The following is an 18,217-nucleotide window of genomic DNA, read 5'->3' as shown; positions in this document are numbered from 1 at the left end:
TGGTTATGTATGACAGACAAAGTGGTTTTACGGGTGGGGATGTGGAGTAAAGCTTGGAAAGACAAAATGCCATACTCGTTAGAAGATTGGATGAACAATTGGAAAACGTTAAGGTCGTGGAGGGGATAAAGTTTTTAGGGTCGAATGCTTTGTATTTGGTCTGATGTTGTATGGCTGCTTGTAGCTTTATTTTGTTTTTTGTTTCTTCTTTTTGGGACTCTACTCGCTGTAGGTCTTCGGGTTAACCCCCTTCTTAATCAAAAAAAAAAAACATACCAAATCATTCTCTATTAGCATCATGTGGGTAATATTTGACCCGTTTTAAGATTTTAAGGCGATACTCGTTCTTAAGCAAGACTTACTAAACCTAACATTACTCGAAATCCAAATTGACCCATGCATTCCGACAATAATTTACCCTAAAATAACTTTATACTATATACCAAATAAAACTGCATCCGAATAACTCCACTAAAAAATTAAATTAAATTAACGGTGATATAACCACACAATCAACTACTATAATTTCAACAAAATTATTTATTACTTGTACTTAGTAGTAGTAGTTAGTAGTACCGGTTTCCAAAAGATAATTATTGAAAGATTCATGGTGTTCATCGATAGCCGGTAAATATATAATACCAAACTTAGAACAACCACCAGAAGTCCTCTTTTCCCCTTTTCCTTCCTTCAATTTAATCAACAACCTCAATTAAACCCTAATTTCAATTCAACTTCAATTGCCTTTCTCTCCTCCGGTAAATTACTTTAATTTCTCGTGAATTTCATTAAATTACGGTAAAATTACTTTAATCTTTATACTTTCGTCGTTTTTTTTGATTTTTTTGCAGGTTTGAGGAGTGAATTTGGTGATATAGTGGCTGAATTAAGTTAATTTAAGTTATTTTGGTAAGTTTCGTAATGGCGGCGACGTTAGCTTCTGCTTCGGCGGTTGTTGGCGGCGTTTCGAAACTGAATATTAGTGATAAGAGGTTTAGTAACCGAAACGCCGGTGGCGAGTTTTCGAGAAGTCAATTTAATGGTGGGATGTTGTGTTCGTCGTCTCGAAAATTCCCAATTTATCCTCGGTTGTCGATTTGTCGGCCTTCTGCTGGATTTTCTAAGTGCAGGTATGGTTATAGCTGTGTTGTTGATTGACTTACGAGCTAGTTTCGCTTAAGACCGTCTTAATTGGACCCGTAGTATGGAAAAAGGCCGTCTCACCCTAAGACGGTCTTATCTTTTTATTGTTCAAGTGCTGTTTTAGTTATGATACCTGGTTGTGTTGCAAAGAAATGGTGTTTTTGCTATAGCAATGAAAAAGGTGAAATTAGTATTTGAAATAAGGGAATTGTCGAGCTCGAAAGGAAGTGAAAAAAGGAAAAGTGAAAGCAGTTACGAATGATTGAATCTTGTTGAAAATTGGGAGTTTATAGTGTGTAATTGGTTATCGTAATTGAATTTTTGTTTGTGATGACCTAAATCCCTAATGGAAGAGGTAATCTTTGGAGTAAATGTCGGATTTTTTAAATAAAATAAATGAGAAATAAATGGCGCCTCTTCAGTTTGTTTCAAATTCCAAATTTAGTGGAAGGAAACTAGGAGGACTTTGGTTTTGGGGCTCGTAACCGCAGTTGTCTTGAACATATTCTAAGACCAAAAGCTCATTACTTGGCAATTCACAACTTTGTTTTAAATGGAAGGAAACTGGGTGATTGGAACTGAGGCGCATGGTACACAACCTAGGCACACGTCCTTTTGCTAACAAATTTGTTTAGTCAATGTAAACTATTGTGCACTCTTTAGTCAGATTTTTCATATGGTTTATTTAGTAATGATCTTTGTCTGGGTATAGTGGTGTACGTGCCATGGACAGGAACCTTATTATCAGACATAAGTAGGGTTAGGACTTAATGAGAAATTAGTGTTTAGTATTCATCTCTACTGTGCAACTGTGAGCTAGGTGTATTGGTACTCCAACTACACAAATTCAATTGCCTATAGATGCTTTTTTATTCGCCATGAAGATTTATCGTCCTTTGCTTTTTCATTGGCATTTAAGTAATATCATTGCTTATCTATCTTGATATATATTCATTAGATAACTGTGCATTTCTGTAATATTGTCTCTTTTGGATGAAAGGTGGTCACACGATGGCCTATCTAGCACGTCTACTGCACTTAGTATGAGAAATAACCTGTGGAAGCAGAAAGGTGCAGTTTTTCCAGAGGGGCGGCCGTTGGCAACCCCTTCAGAAGATAGGATGCACAGGTGCTGCAACCATATTAGTCGTAGGAGGGGTTCATATACCAAGTGTTTAAGTTCAAGATTTACAGCTGACAGATCAACATTTCCATTGTCAAAGATTCTGCCTGAGGGCATTTCCGTAAGTGCCTATCTCTCTCTCTCTCATGTATGCATGTCAGGAGCTAATTTCCTGTAATTTTATACTAAGTTTCTTGAGATAAATGAACTTGCTATCAAAGATATTAGTGCATCTATTTTTTGTGAACTTCTGTTGTCTTGGAATCAACTTGTGGATATTGTTACTGCCTAGTGTACAAAAGCAGCTGAATCCGGAATTAGTATTAGTATTCTTAAAAGAGCCAAGAGAGGTACTGTTGGCTGAGGAGTGAGAGCGATATTGGTCTATTAGGAGAGCTTTTAAGGTAGAACTTCTTCCATTCAGTGCAGTTCTTACCATCCTACTAAAGCATAAACATGCAAATGTCAGTAACTTGTTTCAGTTTCACATTCTTTTTTAAAATGGCTTCCGACGCCAATCTCATTTGTATAAAAAAGTGGCTAAATTGTCAGGCGTCAGATCGATTGTGGGATATAAGAAAGGTGACATACATATACTTTGATACTATTAAATGGTGTGAACTATGAAGCTATTAGTGACTCGCCAGCTTGAACAGCCAGTTCCGATAAAGTGTCTGCTGATGCTGATGTTCCAACACTTCCAAGCATTAATGGGGTTATGGCACTATATTCACAATTTATTCGTGTTACAATAGTGTCCGTTTCACTATTGTTTATGATTGTGTAACATTGTATTTATTCGTTCTTTACTTGGGGGGTTTTAGGGGCGGTGGTGGGGATGGTGTTATTGTAATGAGGCTATCTCGTTTGACTTACATTGGGTCATCGATGTTACGAGTTTAGACAAGTCATGATAAAGGATGGGAAGGAAAAAGAGAAACCTTTTTTTGGTAGGATGGGGAGAGACTTATTTCAAATCATATGCTTGGACTACTAGTAAATTAGTCTCAAACTCCTCGACTCATTGTTCGGTTTGTGAAAAGGTTCAATTTTATCATAGATGTAGTTGCGTTCCAGTGGCTGAAAATGCTGGATAGTTGCCTTTTTTTTTATAATTTTTTTGTATCCCTTTTTTAGTGTCATGTTTGTTTATTCTTTAGGTGAAGAAACATCGTGCGCAATGCTCCGCTGTTGGTCCGGATGAACCACATGCAGTGAGCACAAGTTGGCCCGAAGAAACGTTGGAGAAGCCTGGATTGGACTATCTGGAGGATGAAGTAAGAAGAGTAGAGGGAGAGGTAGAGGAATTTTTGGATGTTGAACTTCCATCACACCCCAAATTATACCGTGGACAACTAAAAAATGGACTGCGCTATATTATTTTGCCCAATAAAGTTCCACCAAACAGGTATTTCCATCTACGCCCAAGTGTCCCCTTCAGAATTATGATTGATAGTCAAACTGGCTGCATATTACTACCGTGGCAAATGTTATGTTACTTCTGTTGAACACTATATATATTTTATTTAACTTTAGGTGCTACGAGCCGTATGACTCCTTGCAATGATGATTTTGTTTCGCTGTAATAAGTAATTGACGAGAAGGTTTCGCTTTGTGCTGTGAAAAAAGAACCCGCGAGTAAGGTTTAGTTAGTGTTGTGACTGTCGTCCGGGGACAAGTCATTTAGCTTGCTCACTTTTTTCTTTTCTTTCAACTAAGAGTTAGTTTTTCATAGTGAGCCTGAGAGACAAACGTAATGCTATTTATTTATGAAGCTAAGATCCTCGAGAAGTTATCACTTTGATCTTCCATAGACAGTGATTTACTTTGAGCCTCTCATTGACTCAATCTAAGTTCTCAGATCCATTTTTTTTTTGTCTTGAAGCTAACCTTGAATAGTTGAAGTTTGTTCATAAGTCATGCGTAGGCTTTCATATATATTCCTTTCGTTGTATTGGCATACATGTTTACAGATATTTTATTTCGTCTAAGGTTTGAAGCTCATATGGAAGTTCATGTTGGGTCTATCGATGAGGAAGATGATGAGCAGGGGATAGCACATATGATAGAACATGTTGCATTTCTTGGAAGTAAGAAACGGGAGAAGTTGCTTGGGACAGGAGCACGATCTAATGCTTACACAGACTTCCACCACACTGTCTTTCATATCCATTCTCCAACTCGTGCAAAGGTTTGTTGCATTTCATCAAGTCTTTGTTGTTTGATTCTAGTGGTTCAATCTTTGGTTGACTTTTGGTTTTTACACTGATCACATTCATGTGTATTTCATATACATTACAAACTGACTATGTATGCGTGGTATTTGGCAGGAAGCTGATGGTGATCTACTTCCTTTTGTGCTCGATGCATTAAATGAGGTACCAATTGACACTGTGGTGCAATCACTTGAATGACTAGGATTGGACTTCTTGTTTTTCGGTGCAAAACCAAGGAGCTGTATGAGAGATCTTGTAACAATGCTTCTTGTTTTTTTCTTTTTCAGATAGCTTTCCATCCTAAATTTCTTGCATCAAGAGTTGAGAAGGAAAGGCGAGCCATATTATCAGAACTTCAGATGATGAACACTATTGAATATCGCGTTGACTGCCAGGTGGATGAAGATTTTCCATTTTCCCAATACCCTTTGTTTCTCTATAATAATGTAGTTGTTACCAATTTATAACTCTTGTTTGTCTTGCCATTTATGCAGCTGTTGCAGCATTTGCATTCAGAAAACAAGCTGAGTGAAAGGTTTCCAATAGGATTAGAGGAGCAGATTAAGAAGTGGGATGCTGATAAAATTAGAAAATTTCATGAGCGGTGGTACTTTCCAGCAAATGCCACCTTGTACATTGTGGGGGATATAGATAATATCTCCAAGACAATTTATCAGATAGAGGTGAGTTACTTTTGTCTGGATTGGTTTAAACTTTAACTTGATTGTGTTTATTTCTGCTTCTTAGTTGCTGGTCTCATTTTACTGTTTTTAAACTGTAGACTGTGTTTAGCCAGACTGGTTTGGAGAAAGAAGTAGAGGCCTCTCCACCTTCAACAACTAATGCCTTTGGTGCTATGGCTAGTTTCCTTGTGCCAAAGTTGTCAGTTGGGCTCGGGGGAACTGCTCAAGAAAAAAACTCAGGTGGTTCCAAGATTATTAAAAAGGAAAGACATGCAATACGGCCACCTGTTCAGCATAATTGGTCTCTACCTGGAAGGGGTAGTGTCCCTGATCCTCCCCAGATTTTTCAGCATGAGTTGCTTCAAAACTTTTCTTTCAATATGTTCTGCAAGGTAAACAAGCATCTCATGTTCTAATCTACTATTTGCCAGTATATTTTTGTTGAATTATGCTTCTGTTTTTCACTTTTTCTTACCCCCCAACCATTACAACAACAAAAGGCTTATTCCTAAGTATGCAATGGTGCATGTTCTAATCAGTAACTCACCTGTTCCTGCTTTTCATTTTGTTTTGACATTATCGTTCTTGTGGTTTGTATTTGAAACAGGTGCCTGTGAGTAAGGTCAAGACATTTGGTGATTTGCGAAATGTACTTATGAAGAGGATTGTTCTTTCTGCCTTACATTTCAGGATTAACACCCGATATAAGGTCCTTTATCAGAGAACATATTTATTGTTTTATCATCTTTTTGCAACGTATGTCTTACGTTTCCCAATTTATGGAATTCTGATGTTCATAAGTTGGTTCGCATATTAACACGCATTTACAGTTTAAAGTAGTTTGAGCAAAGTTTATTTTGGTTATAATTCTCGAAGAACGTGGCTAATAGACTTTATTTATTGCATATTACATTGCGCTGTCACTTTCAAAAAAGTGGCTTTGCTTTCCCAGATATTCCGTCAGGAGTACTGCTTATAAAGTTATAATCCACACATACGCAAGAAATCCTTGCTTAATACTCATCTTTTTCATATAATCTCTTTAATATGTTTTTGTTTCTTATTAGTCTGCTACTTATAAAGTGATAATCCACGCATACGCAAGAAATCGTTGCTTAACACTCCTCTTTTTCATATTACAGTTTAATAGTTATTTTTCCTGCCTGAGCTAGTTTATTGAAAATGTGCAGAGTTCAAACCCCCCTTTCACTGCAATTGAGTTGGACCACAGTGATTCTGGAAGAGAAGGCTGTACTGTCACCACACTTACTGTCACTGCAGAACCTAAAAATTGGCGTGATGCAATTAAAGTTGCAGTTCAGGAGGTTTGTGCTTAAATGTGTTAGTTCATTGCATAACCATAGCTGCTATCCCTTTATTGAATGAATCACATTCTTACCAAACTAGTTGTAATGCTTTCTGTATGCAGGTGCGGAGGCTGAAAGAATTTGGCGTGACAAAAGGTGAATTAGCTCGTTACAGGGACGCCTTGTTGAAAGACAGTGAACATTTAGCTGCCATGATTGATAATGTACCATCGGTGGACAATTTGGATTTTGTAATGGAAAGTGATGCATTGGGTCATAAAGTGATGGACCAACTGCAGGGTCATGAGTGTTTGGTGGCTGTTGCTGGAACTGTAACCCAAGAAGAGGTATATGCTATGTATTGAGAATTATTCATTTTAAACTATGCTTCTGACCTTGCATTGATTTTCTTGATTTGCTCAGTAAACACATGTGCGGGAATTTTTGAAATCGTCCACATTGAATTTTTTTTTTTTGAGGATTGAAATCATCCACATGTGTGTTTGTTAAGGTGTGGTTATGGCCATATAAGCCTTGTCTCTTAAACCAAGGTTTGCTGGGTCGGCAATGTTCCCCAGGCACCGGGAGGCAATGCAGCTTATATGACCTCATGAGTTGCCTCCTGATACACCATCATTTTAAACTTTGCATGTGGGAAACGGAGAGCTGAGAGAGAGAGTGCTTCACAACTAAGCTTGTGTTCTTTGTTGTGGCTGTCAGTGATCCTATGTGTGGAATTGGTTAGTCTTATGTTCTAAATTGAATTTATAGACATTTGGCCAATTTATGATACCATGGTTTTTTAGTGAAATGATTTAGATATTGCAAGCTTCACATTATCTGAATTAAATTGACTAACGGACATGAGTTGTGGCTGATTATTAATCATCCAATTGCTACCAACCCACTGTTGTAATTAATGAGGACAATTATGCAGGATTCTGCTGTTTGCATGGTCTCCTGTAGTTGCATTTTATATTCTCTGCCTCTCTGGTATGTATAATTCTTCAATAGTGTACTGACTAACTCCTGGTTTTGTGTTAAGGTCAACTCCATTGGCGCGGAAGTGTTGGAGTTCATCTCTGATTTTGGCAAATCAACTGCCCCTGCTCCTGCAGCAATTGTTGCATGCGTCCCTAAGAAAGTACATAATGACGGTTCTGGTGAAACTGATTTCAAAATATCCCCGACTGAGATTTCCGAAGCCATAAGAGCAGGATTGGAGCAACCTATTGAGGCTGAACCAGAGGTGCGATGAGTGAAAATTAGAGTTTTTCTTATTAAATTTGTTTTATGTTTCAGTTTTTAACATTTACTTACTTATTGGATGTGTTTTCTAGCTTGAGGTGCCGAAGGACCTTATAAATTCATCAGAGCTAAATGAATTAAGATTGCAACGCAACCCCATGTTCTTACCAGTGGTAGCAGAACATGGAACTAAATCGTTTGACAAAGAGACAGGGATTACTCAGCGCCGTCTTTCCAATGGTATTTCAGTAAATTACAAGGTATTCCTAGCTCTGTTCGCCTCTCTAGCATGATTGTACCAGAAGGTTCATTAACTGTGTAGCTTTCCTATATCTCCTGAGTATTTCTTGTATATGTTCTGGTCATGGTATTAGATATCGTCCACCACTCCGCATTGCAACCAGGTAAGGATTGGAAGGTTCTGTTAGCACAATTTGAGGCGGTAGTATCAACTGCTTTATGGAGTAATGGCTGACAACTGATTTCGAGATCATGTCTTTAACCGATATTTAATACCATGTTCTAGGGCTGTCATTTAAATTTACTGTTCAGAAAAGAAACAAACACCTGCTTTTCGGTTCTTTATCATTGAAAATTGAGGAAGATGCAATACTGCACGGAGTGATTTTAGCTCAACCTTGTGGTGGCCTTCCCCCACGCTTTGTGTCTTGACTATTATGTTTGTCCTTTTCACTTTTGACGTGATCAACTCTATTGTCATTGTAGATCTCCAGACATGAAAGCCAGAGTGGTGTCATGCGGCTCATAGTTGGTGGTGGACGAGCTGTTGAGAGCTCAAATGAGAAAGGCTCTGTTGTAGTTGGAGTCCGGACTCTCAGTGAGGGTGGCCGTGTTGGAAACTTTTCAAGAGAGCAGGTGAAGTTCATCTATTTATGTGGTTTGTTTAAATCCTTGGATGATATAGGTGGTGTTATAGTCTACACTGCTTTACTGTAGTTTTAAAACTTAGTTGCAGTTTGCAAGTGAGAATATTAGCAAAAGCCTATCTTTTGTTTGAGTGACAGGGGATTGGATTCGTAAGTTGCTAGTGAAATTTTGTGCACCTCTTTTTGACGACATTCCTAGGGTTTTAGTGATCTTTATGAGTAATATATGTGTTTGATAAGGTGTTTGCACTACGTCATATACCACCATATGTTAAGTTATTAGGTTTGCCTTTCTAAGCTTGTACTAATTACTCTAATTTTCCATGCTTCTGGCAGGTTGAGCTTTTCTGTGTGAATCATTTGATAAACTGCTCTCTGGAATCCACAGAGGAGTTTATCTGTATGGAATTTCGTTTTACATTGAGAGATAATGGAATGCGCGCTGCTTTCCAGTTGTTGCACATGGTTCTTGAGGTACTTACAATAGCTCATAGTCTTCTTAGCGTAGATTTGTGGAAGATCCTTGTGATTTGAGTGCAATGTGTTACCTGATTTTATGCTATTAAAAGCATGGTTACATGCTCTGAAGACATTTCATTTTTTACTTTTGACATTGACGGCATTAAGAGCGCTCTCTGCTGCACTGATTATCACTTCTATTGCTAAATTTTCTAGTCAATTTAGGTTGCCAAAATAGACCGATCTATTTCAATTGAGCCCTGTATATTAAAAAGATTATAATGTATTATCTTGATTTTTTTTCTCTTTAGTAGATTCAGAACTACACTATTGGGTTTCGTGTGTGTTTGGAACTTTGGACATTTTGGTAAATGTTCTCTAATCAGAGATTCTCTTAGAAATTTCAAATTCGAATTTGATGTACATACGATGATGCAAAACTGTAAGTGCTCATTTGATGGTATATGGTGGTTAGATCTGGTGTGTAATTGTTGATAATTTGGCGTGCTGGTAAATTGATGTAGCCTGTTCTTTGTTTTGAAATTCATGATCTTTTTCATTCCAAAATGTTCTTTTTGGATTTTCAGCATAGTGTATGGCTGGATGATGCATTTGATAGAGCAAGACAGCTGTACTTGTCATACTATCGGTCAATTCCTAAAAGTTTAGAGCGATCTACAGCTCATAAGCTTATGGTTGCTATGTTAAATGGCGATGAACGTTTTGTCGAGCCCACGCCCGAGTCATTGCAGAAATTAACATTGCAGTCTGTGAAAGAGGCTGTAATGAATCAGTTTGTGGGTGGTAACATGGAGGTAATTTCCTAACACCTTTTTTTTTTTTCCTTTTTAAAAAAAAATTAAAGCATCTTTTATATGAAGTTAATCAAGTTATTGTTTTTTCTGAATGGTCAGGTCAGCATTGTTGGAGACTTCTCAGAGGAGGAAATTGAATCTTGCATTCTTGATTACCTTGGGACAGTTAGCACAGCTCGTGATTTTGATAAGGAGCTTATTATTGACCCAATTACTTTCCGTCCACCATCTGATATGCAATTTCAGCAGGTAAACGAAGAGCACGTGTTGGTATTGTTAATAGTCCCCAGACTATTAGACATAGCTTTTGAAGCTGAGCTCTCATGTGACGAGTTAGCGTTTTGCCTTCGACATCTAATTGCGGGTCCTCTAAAAATGAGTCTACTGAAGTCATGTGGGTTTTGTCAAAATTTGCAGGTCTTTCTAAAAGACACGGATGAAAGAGCTTGTGCCTATATTGCTGGCCCTGCACCAAACAGATGGGGCCTTACTGTTGATGGGGTGGATCTTTTTGAATCAAGTGAGTTCTTGTCATTTGAACCTTATAATTTGTCATTTTTCTATTATTTTAGCAAATTTTGTGGCGGTGAATGCCTTTGGTGTGCTTGTTCTTGTTGTGCACCGTGCACATTTTGATATTGATATCTTCATTTGAAACAAAAACAAGCTAAATTATATGAGCAAAAACCTGTTGTATTCTTAAATATTACTCCCTCCACACCAGGGGCGGACCGAGGAAAATTTCTTTGGTGTAGCAAAATCAAGCAGTAACTAAACATGCACTAATCATCCTTGCTTATACGGAATAATAACAAGTTCTCCGTATAGGGATGTCATTAATTGGGGCGGGGCGGTGGTAGGTCTCCCATGCCCGCTCCACCATCCGTGGCGGGTACAAGTTTCCAAAACTATTCCCGTCCCAACGGGTGAAAATATGAAACCGTACCCGCCTTGCTTACCTATTAACCCGTTGCACCATAATTTTATTCGATAAATTTTTTCAAAAAAGTTGATTTAATCACCTATTAATTTCCATTTTTTTGTGAATTTAACTTTATAAGGTTAGTTTTTCACCAAAGAAGAAAGTAAAAAACTTTACAATATAGCTATTATTAGCATTATATCTTAATTATAACTAAATAAGATTTTAAAAAGTCCTCATAATCATAATAATTTTTTTAATGATTGACGAGTAGGCGGGTATGTGGTGAGTAAGATGCAAAATCCATCTCCGCCCCATTATCCATGGCGGGTACAATTTTCGTACCCGCACACGCCCCACCACCCGCCAAAGCTCTACCCTTCTCCGCTGACATTCCTAACTCCGTATAAAACAATTCATATACTTTATCTTAAAAACTAATTTCTATCTCAAAATAATCTATAGTAGTATGAGTTTACACATTTTTCACGAAGTCATTCGGAGTTGATTTTTGCCCGTTTATACATTTTTTTCCGTTAAAATTTTATTCTTCGAGATTTATTTACAATTATTTATTTCGATGATGCTATTGCAATGTTAGAGATTATAAGCTAGATGCAGTTCTTTTTTTCGTTTACACTCTCATTTATTAGTTACAGTAAATGAGTGTTTTTATATACGGAGTACTTTATATAAAAATCGTTTTATACTATAAGACGATCTTACACAACAATTATTTTTAACTCAATACATAATCAATTTAACAAATATTTATCAATTCTGGTATCTAGAAATAGGAATAAATGGATTTCAAAAAAAAAAATAGGAATAAATAATGGGTGTTTACTATACCATACTAATACTCGTACAGTCGTGCTAAATAATTACACAAGAGTATTTAATACTCTTTTCTTACCTCTAGGCATGGAAGAGAGAATAGTAATGCTATGCATTGGAATTAGTGTAGGGAGAGTGAAGGAATGAATTATGGCGGTGAATTAGTGGAAGGAGATGAAAACAGAGTAGTATGGTGTAGCAAAATTTCAATTTCTCGCAACTTTTTCCTTTAATGGTGTAGCATTTGCTACATGATTGATCAACGTGGGTTCGCCCCTGCTCCACACACAAGCTTTCACCCCATTTCTCTAATATATGTTAGGAGTATTTTATTGAAATTGGGTGAAAATAGGTGTGTGGAGGGAGTAATAGGGTGCTTTCAAGTGATGATAAAGGCGTGTGTATGACCGATACTAAACAAGCTGCAATAAACCACACCATTGAGCTTGCCACTGCGTTATAGAATGCTACCACGATTTGTGATCTTTACCGCACTAGCAACTGGCACAAAGGTTTTGTTCCATGCTCTGGATCATATGTTGTCGACTGATAGATTATTTTTTAAAATTCAATTCAGTCCAGTATGTCCTTGCTGTTGATAGGCATGACTGCTTAACTTACATTTTTTATGTTTGATACTCTTTGTGCTTCAAAACTTGCATTTCCTATGCATAGCTTTGGCCATGTTATATACTAGAAGTCACAAAGAACTTGCTAATGAATCTTTGTTCGAAGATACGACATTTTGACTTAGGATATCAATCAGACAGCTGAACTGCTGTTGTTATTGTTTTTTCTAGTTGAGCAAACAAAATCTATGGTACCATCACTGGATGGCTCGAATAAACTGCAAAGCAAAATTCAAGGCCACCCTCTCTTCTTTGGCATCACGATGGGGTTATTGGCAGAAGTTATCAATTCCAGGTAACTGAGCTAATGTTATTTGTGAAAATTTATAGTTTCACTTTCAATTCATTGGTATCTTATTGTTCACACACTGGAGAGTTTGGTTTAAAGTGTATGGCTACTATGGGTAAAGTTGCTGTCAGCCTGTCATTATGAAGTACTTTTAACCCCTTTTACTGTAATATTTTAGTACTTCACTAGATTAATGCACTGGCAGATGCTTCTGGCTGTGGTAATAATTTGGGATCTCTAAGGCAAAAACTTTTCATTTTTTGTATGGGAGTGAACTTTTATTTTTATTTATGTAGACCCCTTTGTCAACAATCTGACTGACGCTAAATTTTTGTGCCTTGTACTATACTGCAAGTGCCACATAAAGCCTCCAAACTTGCCAGTTGCCACCATTATATGCTCCATTCACTTATGGAAATCGAGCCCTTAAAGCATTTCATGTATTATATTGTGTCAAAGTAGAAACAACATGCTCATGTTTCTTTCATTATTGATGGATGATATTCTTCTGATCCTGGTCCCTCAAACGGCTCTTGGTGGTTCGAAAATGATTGAGTGATCGTTAAAGGCAATTTGGGGATTTATTACCTTTTTCTGCACGTTTGATGCATTAACCAGTGTTAAAAGTTCACAAAGAATTGTCATATGAAACTATTGTTATCCACAGGCAGTGGCTGGCAAAGATCTCTCTCTTTTGCAGAATTGGTACATGTCGATGTATTACCGTTCTTTTATTACATGGCGGAGCCCTCTAATATATGTGGCTCTGAGTTAACTACACTTGTTTGTGTCCATTCTTTTTGCGAGTTGTGATGCAAGAGGTTGTTTTTTATTTTTATTTTTTTATTTTTTAATTTAAATCCTGTTTGCTTTCTTGTTGCAGGCTTTTCACTACAGTTAGGGATTCTCTGGGATTGACATATGATGTATCTTTCGAGTTAAACTTATTTGATAGGCTAAACTTTGGGTGGTATGTGATATCAGTGACATCGACCCCAGGAAAGGTGTGCACTATGTTTGAAGCTTGAATCCTGTACTCCCAACTTTATTTTGTCATTGTTTTTTTTTAGTTATTTACCCCCACATCTAATCACCAGAATGGTCAGGTACATAAAGCAGTTGATGCTTGCAAGAATGTTCTCAGAGGCCTGCATAGCAACAAAATTGCTCCAAGGGAGCTTGACAGGGTTAGTACAATTGCAAATCTGGGAAAGTTTGTCGGTCGCAAAATATAGCACTCGTAGTATTTATCTTTCTATTTTTCTTTTAACGACAGCTTCTGTTGTTGCTAGTTCCACACTTTTACTTATCCAGCATTGTTTCTTTGTACAAAGCATGCTCGTATTAGTATGAAAATATTCTATTGGCATACTTAAGATGACATTAAGATGACAAATCTGTTACCACTCATGATTGAAGTTTACCATTGCCCGTCTCATTCTGCATGCCATGTCCTCGGATTCTCAGAACAACCTGGATAATTTGAAGAATAGCATCTTCTTTTACCCTAGTCTATCCTTTATTTTGGTCAGGCTAGCTTGTAGTTTCTGCTTGTCTTAGCCCTTTGGTTATATCTTCCATATGGTGGCTGCTTTTGTTAGTATTTGACTTATGATATCGTCGTCTGATAAAACATATTTGTGGTCTAATCTGCAGGCAAAGAGGACATTATTGATGAAACATGAAGCTGAGATAAAGGCAAATGCGTACTGGCTTGGGCTGCTAGCCCATTTACAAGCGGATTCTGTTCCAAGGAAGGTAACATGGATTGCCTTCTAAGATTATTTCTCCTTTGGTTTCTTCTTGTTGTCTTTATGCTCATTTACAGCTTGTATGCCTTTTCACTTGCTGGCATCTTTAAGATCTAATATATCCCTTCTCTCTACTAGGACTTAACTTGCATAAAAGATCTGATTTTCCTCTACGAGTCTGCCACAATAGAGGATGTATATTTTGCGTATGAGCAGTTGAAGGTGGACGAAGATTCTTTGTTTTCTTGCATTGGGGTTGCTGGAGCTCAAGCCGGAGATGATATTTCAGGTGATTAGATCTGGATTTATTTTGTTTTATTGTATCACGAATGTGTCAATTTAGAGTTTGACCCATTAAATGTTCAGGAAGCCTTTTTATAAGCACGCTAGAGTTGCTTGACAGTAAACCCCTTGTCTCTATAGGGGAGTAAATGGGCCGAACCAAGCTTAATTGATCGATCGGACTCATTAGGGTTCGTACTCTCGCTTGCAACAATCAGTAAATCATTCTACATTAATATGCGAGTATATGATACTCTGTAGTAGGATACAAACTTGAAACCCGGAAGTTTAATATCATCGCAGCAAGTCACAAACTCGAGAATTTGAATCCCTATGAATCTACATTGTTATACTGGAAAAACAAAAGCGAACTACCGGGATTATGCAAGCCGAGTTTCTTTTTTTTTTTTTTCTTTTTTTTTTTTTTTTTTTTTTTTGTCAGCTGTAAAAGAAGGTTCTACAGTTTCATGGCTTGCTTAGCAAGGTTATGCGCAATGCCATTCATCTGCCTCGGAATAAAATTGAAACATAAACAGTGAAAGAAACTAAAAGAACCCCTAAGGTCTTCCAAGAGCCCTGCGATCTTGTGATTATCCTTGTCCACTCCTGCTATTTGGCTGATAAGTTGCAAGCAGTTCGACGAGATATCCAGATGTAAAATCTGCTCTTCACATGCCCACTCCACGATATCCCGAACCCCCAGGGCTTCAGCTTGTATCGGTGATTCAGCTCTGGTGCGTACTTGTCTACGACCTATTTCCTGCCCCGTGCCATCATAAGCAATCCACCCGAAAGCCGCCTCAAAAGTCTGGTTCCAGCTAGCATCCACTTTTACGCGTACCACCGTACAGCCGGATGGCTTACCTACAACACACACCGGGTGTCCGTTGCGAATATCGGCCACGTCCCTTTGGCAGGCTCCTTCTTCCTCACATCGCAGTTCACTCCGAGTTTCAGTGATAGGATTTGGGTCTTTTTGCATTGAGCTCAGTTAATTTGAGTTTCAGGGCAGCTTTGATTGAATCGACCATAGTGAACCAGCTTTGTTAAGTTACAAGTCTTACAACCACCTACGTGTTGCCTTTATAGATGTCTTGGTTTGTCTTCCCCAAAAATATAAGAAAATCTCCCCATATATGTCTCGAATAGGCAAGAGAATGTCTGCTTGTTAGCAGATTCCTTTAGGGACGTGCTAAATCCCGCACATTTTTTCATCTTATTCCGAATTTACTCCTCTCATTTCGCACCCCAAAAAGTCAACAACCCTTCCCCACCCCTGCCACCACCGACCACCCCTGACCGCCCCATACCCGCGCCGATCATCCCTTCTAGCCCACATCCCTGCCCCGAGCACCCTCTGTCCACCATTATCGCCGCCTTGACTCAGACGCAATCATCATTCAATCTATCTTCGGGCGCAACGAAGGTGTTGAATAGACGGCAGGGTTGGGATGAAGTTGACGGCGGGGATAAGGAGGTCGGCGCCGAGGGTAGGCGGCCGGTGCTGGTGGAGGGTGATTGGGGTTGTCGGGATTGGGATTTGGGTGTTTGTTAATTTTTTTTTTCTTTTTTTCTTTTTCTTTTAAATGAAGGGTAATAGTGGAAAAAACAGGCAAATTGTGTTGGATTGAGTAAAATGACGTGTTGGATTTAGCAATTGGGTTCCTTTATTTGAATGATTGAATCCCTGTTTTTTCTGTGCGCATTTTACATGCGTTCCCTTCATTATAAAGCCAGTGAGAGATATTTATTTGATTCATAGGTGTTGCTTCTGTAGAGGTTGAAGAGTCAATTGAAGGAATTCAAGGACTCATGCCTGCGGGTCGCGGCTTGTCTACAATGACTAGGCCTACTACCTGAAGTTCAGTGAACAATTCAGCTGATTCAACTGGCAAAATTATTTCGATGCATTAAGGTGTGTATTTGGTGATCTAACATAATACACGTCTGTTATGATTTCGTTAAGGGTAGTCATGAGATTAAAAGCATAACATTACGATGGTTTAAAAATATTTTTTATACTAATTGCATTATGTTAGTGTTTTTTTTTCTCATAATTATTCTATTGGCCCCGTTGTTGTGGTCAACTAAATATTTGTAGGCATACCGTGTACACCCTCTAGCGGTGTAGGTGACCAGGTGTTCTATGGAAGTTGTCTTAGCAAATGCTGATGAGGTAAAAATTAAGGTTTCGGTTTTCCAGGAATTGAAGGTCAGTTGAAGTTGATCATGAACGAATATCTTGTTATGTACATTAAGGCTCGAGACCAAAGGAAGTATGTTTCGAGCCGAAGGAAATACTACACATTTCATAGTTTTAGTTATTCATTTTCCAAGTTTTATATACTTGGTGTATATTTGTTTTTGTAATCCTCATAAAATTTCTTGAACCTTCAATAAAATTTTATTCTTTTTAAGCTCGACGAATACACATGGTTGATCGTAAAATTTTATTCTTACTGAAAAAATGCAAACTCGAACAACATTTATGTGGAGTAGTCATGTGATAGCGGATGTAGATTGTGTTAGAATGGTTGTAGACTTGTAGTACTTGAGACATTGTACTTTGTATAATTTATTTCATATTAATCATTAAATTTTGACTTTAATAAATGTTGCTTAATTGGAGTTTTGATGCACTATCTCAGATAACCGAGAGAGTGACACTCCTAATTACGTTGGCGGGGTAATTAGGGGTGTTACATCACTCTTCCCGAAAAAACTTTAAAAGGAAGGACTTTGTGGGGTTGTGCTTCCACTTCGAGGCCCGGAACCCTCGCCCCCCAAAACCAAACCAATTAATCAATCCCTCTTCTCTTGTACTTATGAGATGGCTCACCAGCACTTCACTCTACTCATTCAACTACTGAAATTCGGAGCAATGAACAACCTTAATCACCGTGTAGCTTCTTGTGAGTTGAAAACGAAGGAAAACACTAATGATGATGTAGAAAAGAGAGATGAGGAGTACATCGTATGGGAGAGCAATTTAGGGATAACAATGGCGGAATGGCAATAAGTTGAAAAGGTTGAACAAATTCTATTGGTTGTTGACTTGTTGTTAAGGTATAAACCGTTGATTGGGTCAAACAGGTGTGATGGATTAACATGTCGCAATAGTGGTGTGGCGGGTTTTCTTCCAACATTTTCTGTTTAGTTTCAACTTCCGGTAATGACGATATGTTCTAAGAAAAAAGGACTATTAGTACTGTGATTATAAAGCGTGGGTTAGAGGTGGTCAAATGAGTGGGTCGTAGGACCTGGCAAAACGGGTTAACGTGTCGAGCCAACTCGGGGTCGGGTCAGTTTGAGTCTTTCATTGATTTCGGGTTAATTTGGGTCGGGACAGGTCATTTCGGGTCAAGCGAGTGGGGTTGTTTAAGGTCGGGTCATTTTCGGATGAATGAATAACAGAGAAAAGGTCATTTCAAGTCCTTTCGGTTCAATTAGAGTTATATTTTGTCGTGTCATTTTCGGGTTTGGTGGTTTCGGATCGGGTTATTTTTGGGTTGGTTCGGTTACGGGTCAAGAAGCTCGGGTCGGGTCAATTCGGGTGATATAGTTCAGGTCACTTCGGGGCTCGAGTCAGGTTTTTCGGGTCGGGTCAATAGCATCGGGTTGTTGCC

The 18,217-nt window shown here is 38.2% G+C and overlaps 1 protein-coding gene across 4 annotated transcripts; it reads left to right on the top strand.

Annotated features, from left to right (window-relative positions):
* The first annotated feature begins 437 nt into the window (after window positions 1-437).
* Window positions 438-17,008, top strand: LOC141652495 (stromal processing peptidase, chloroplastic). Of its 4 annotated transcripts, none has more exons than XM_074460002.1 (26): window positions 438-758; window positions 852-1,130; window positions 2,144-2,387; window positions 3,427-3,674; window positions 4,259-4,457; window positions 4,597-4,644; window positions 4,770-4,877; window positions 4,977-5,165; window positions 5,264-5,557; window positions 5,773-5,874; window positions 6,356-6,490; window positions 6,595-6,819; window positions 7,518-7,721; window positions 7,813-7,980; window positions 8,447-8,596; window positions 8,944-9,081; window positions 9,654-9,881; window positions 9,981-10,130; window positions 10,299-10,401; window positions 12,441-12,564; window positions 13,442-13,562; window positions 13,665-13,745; window positions 14,215-14,316; window positions 14,448-14,598; window positions 16,369-16,506; window positions 16,693-17,008. In XM_074460002.1, the coding sequence occupies exons 2-25, from the start codon at window positions 922-924 to the stop codon at window positions 16,449-16,451; spliced, it is 3,804 nt and encodes a 1,267-aa protein (XP_074316103.1). In that variant the 5' UTR covers window positions 438-758; window positions 852-921; the 3' UTR covers window positions 16,452-16,506; window positions 16,693-17,008. The 4 variants fall into 4 exon arrangements, with proteins under 4 accessions (XP_074316103.1, XP_074316104.1, XP_074316101.1 ...); XM_074460003.1 differs by having other exon boundaries at window positions 552-758; window positions 16,795-17,008; XM_074460000.1 differs by having other exon boundaries at window positions 552-758; window positions 16,354-16,506.
* The last annotated feature ends 1,209 nt before the right edge of the window (window positions 17,009-18,217 follow it).

Source organism: Silene latifolia, chromosome 4 (assembly GCF_048544455.1).
Source record: "Silene latifolia isolate original U9 population chromosome 4, ASM4854445v1, whole genome shotgun sequence".
Taxonomy (NCBI): Eukaryota; Viridiplantae; Streptophyta; class Magnoliopsida; order Caryophyllales; family Caryophyllaceae; genus Silene; species Silene latifolia.
Note: the sequence above shows the minus strand (reverse complement) of the source record. Positions and strands in the feature narration are given on the sequence as shown.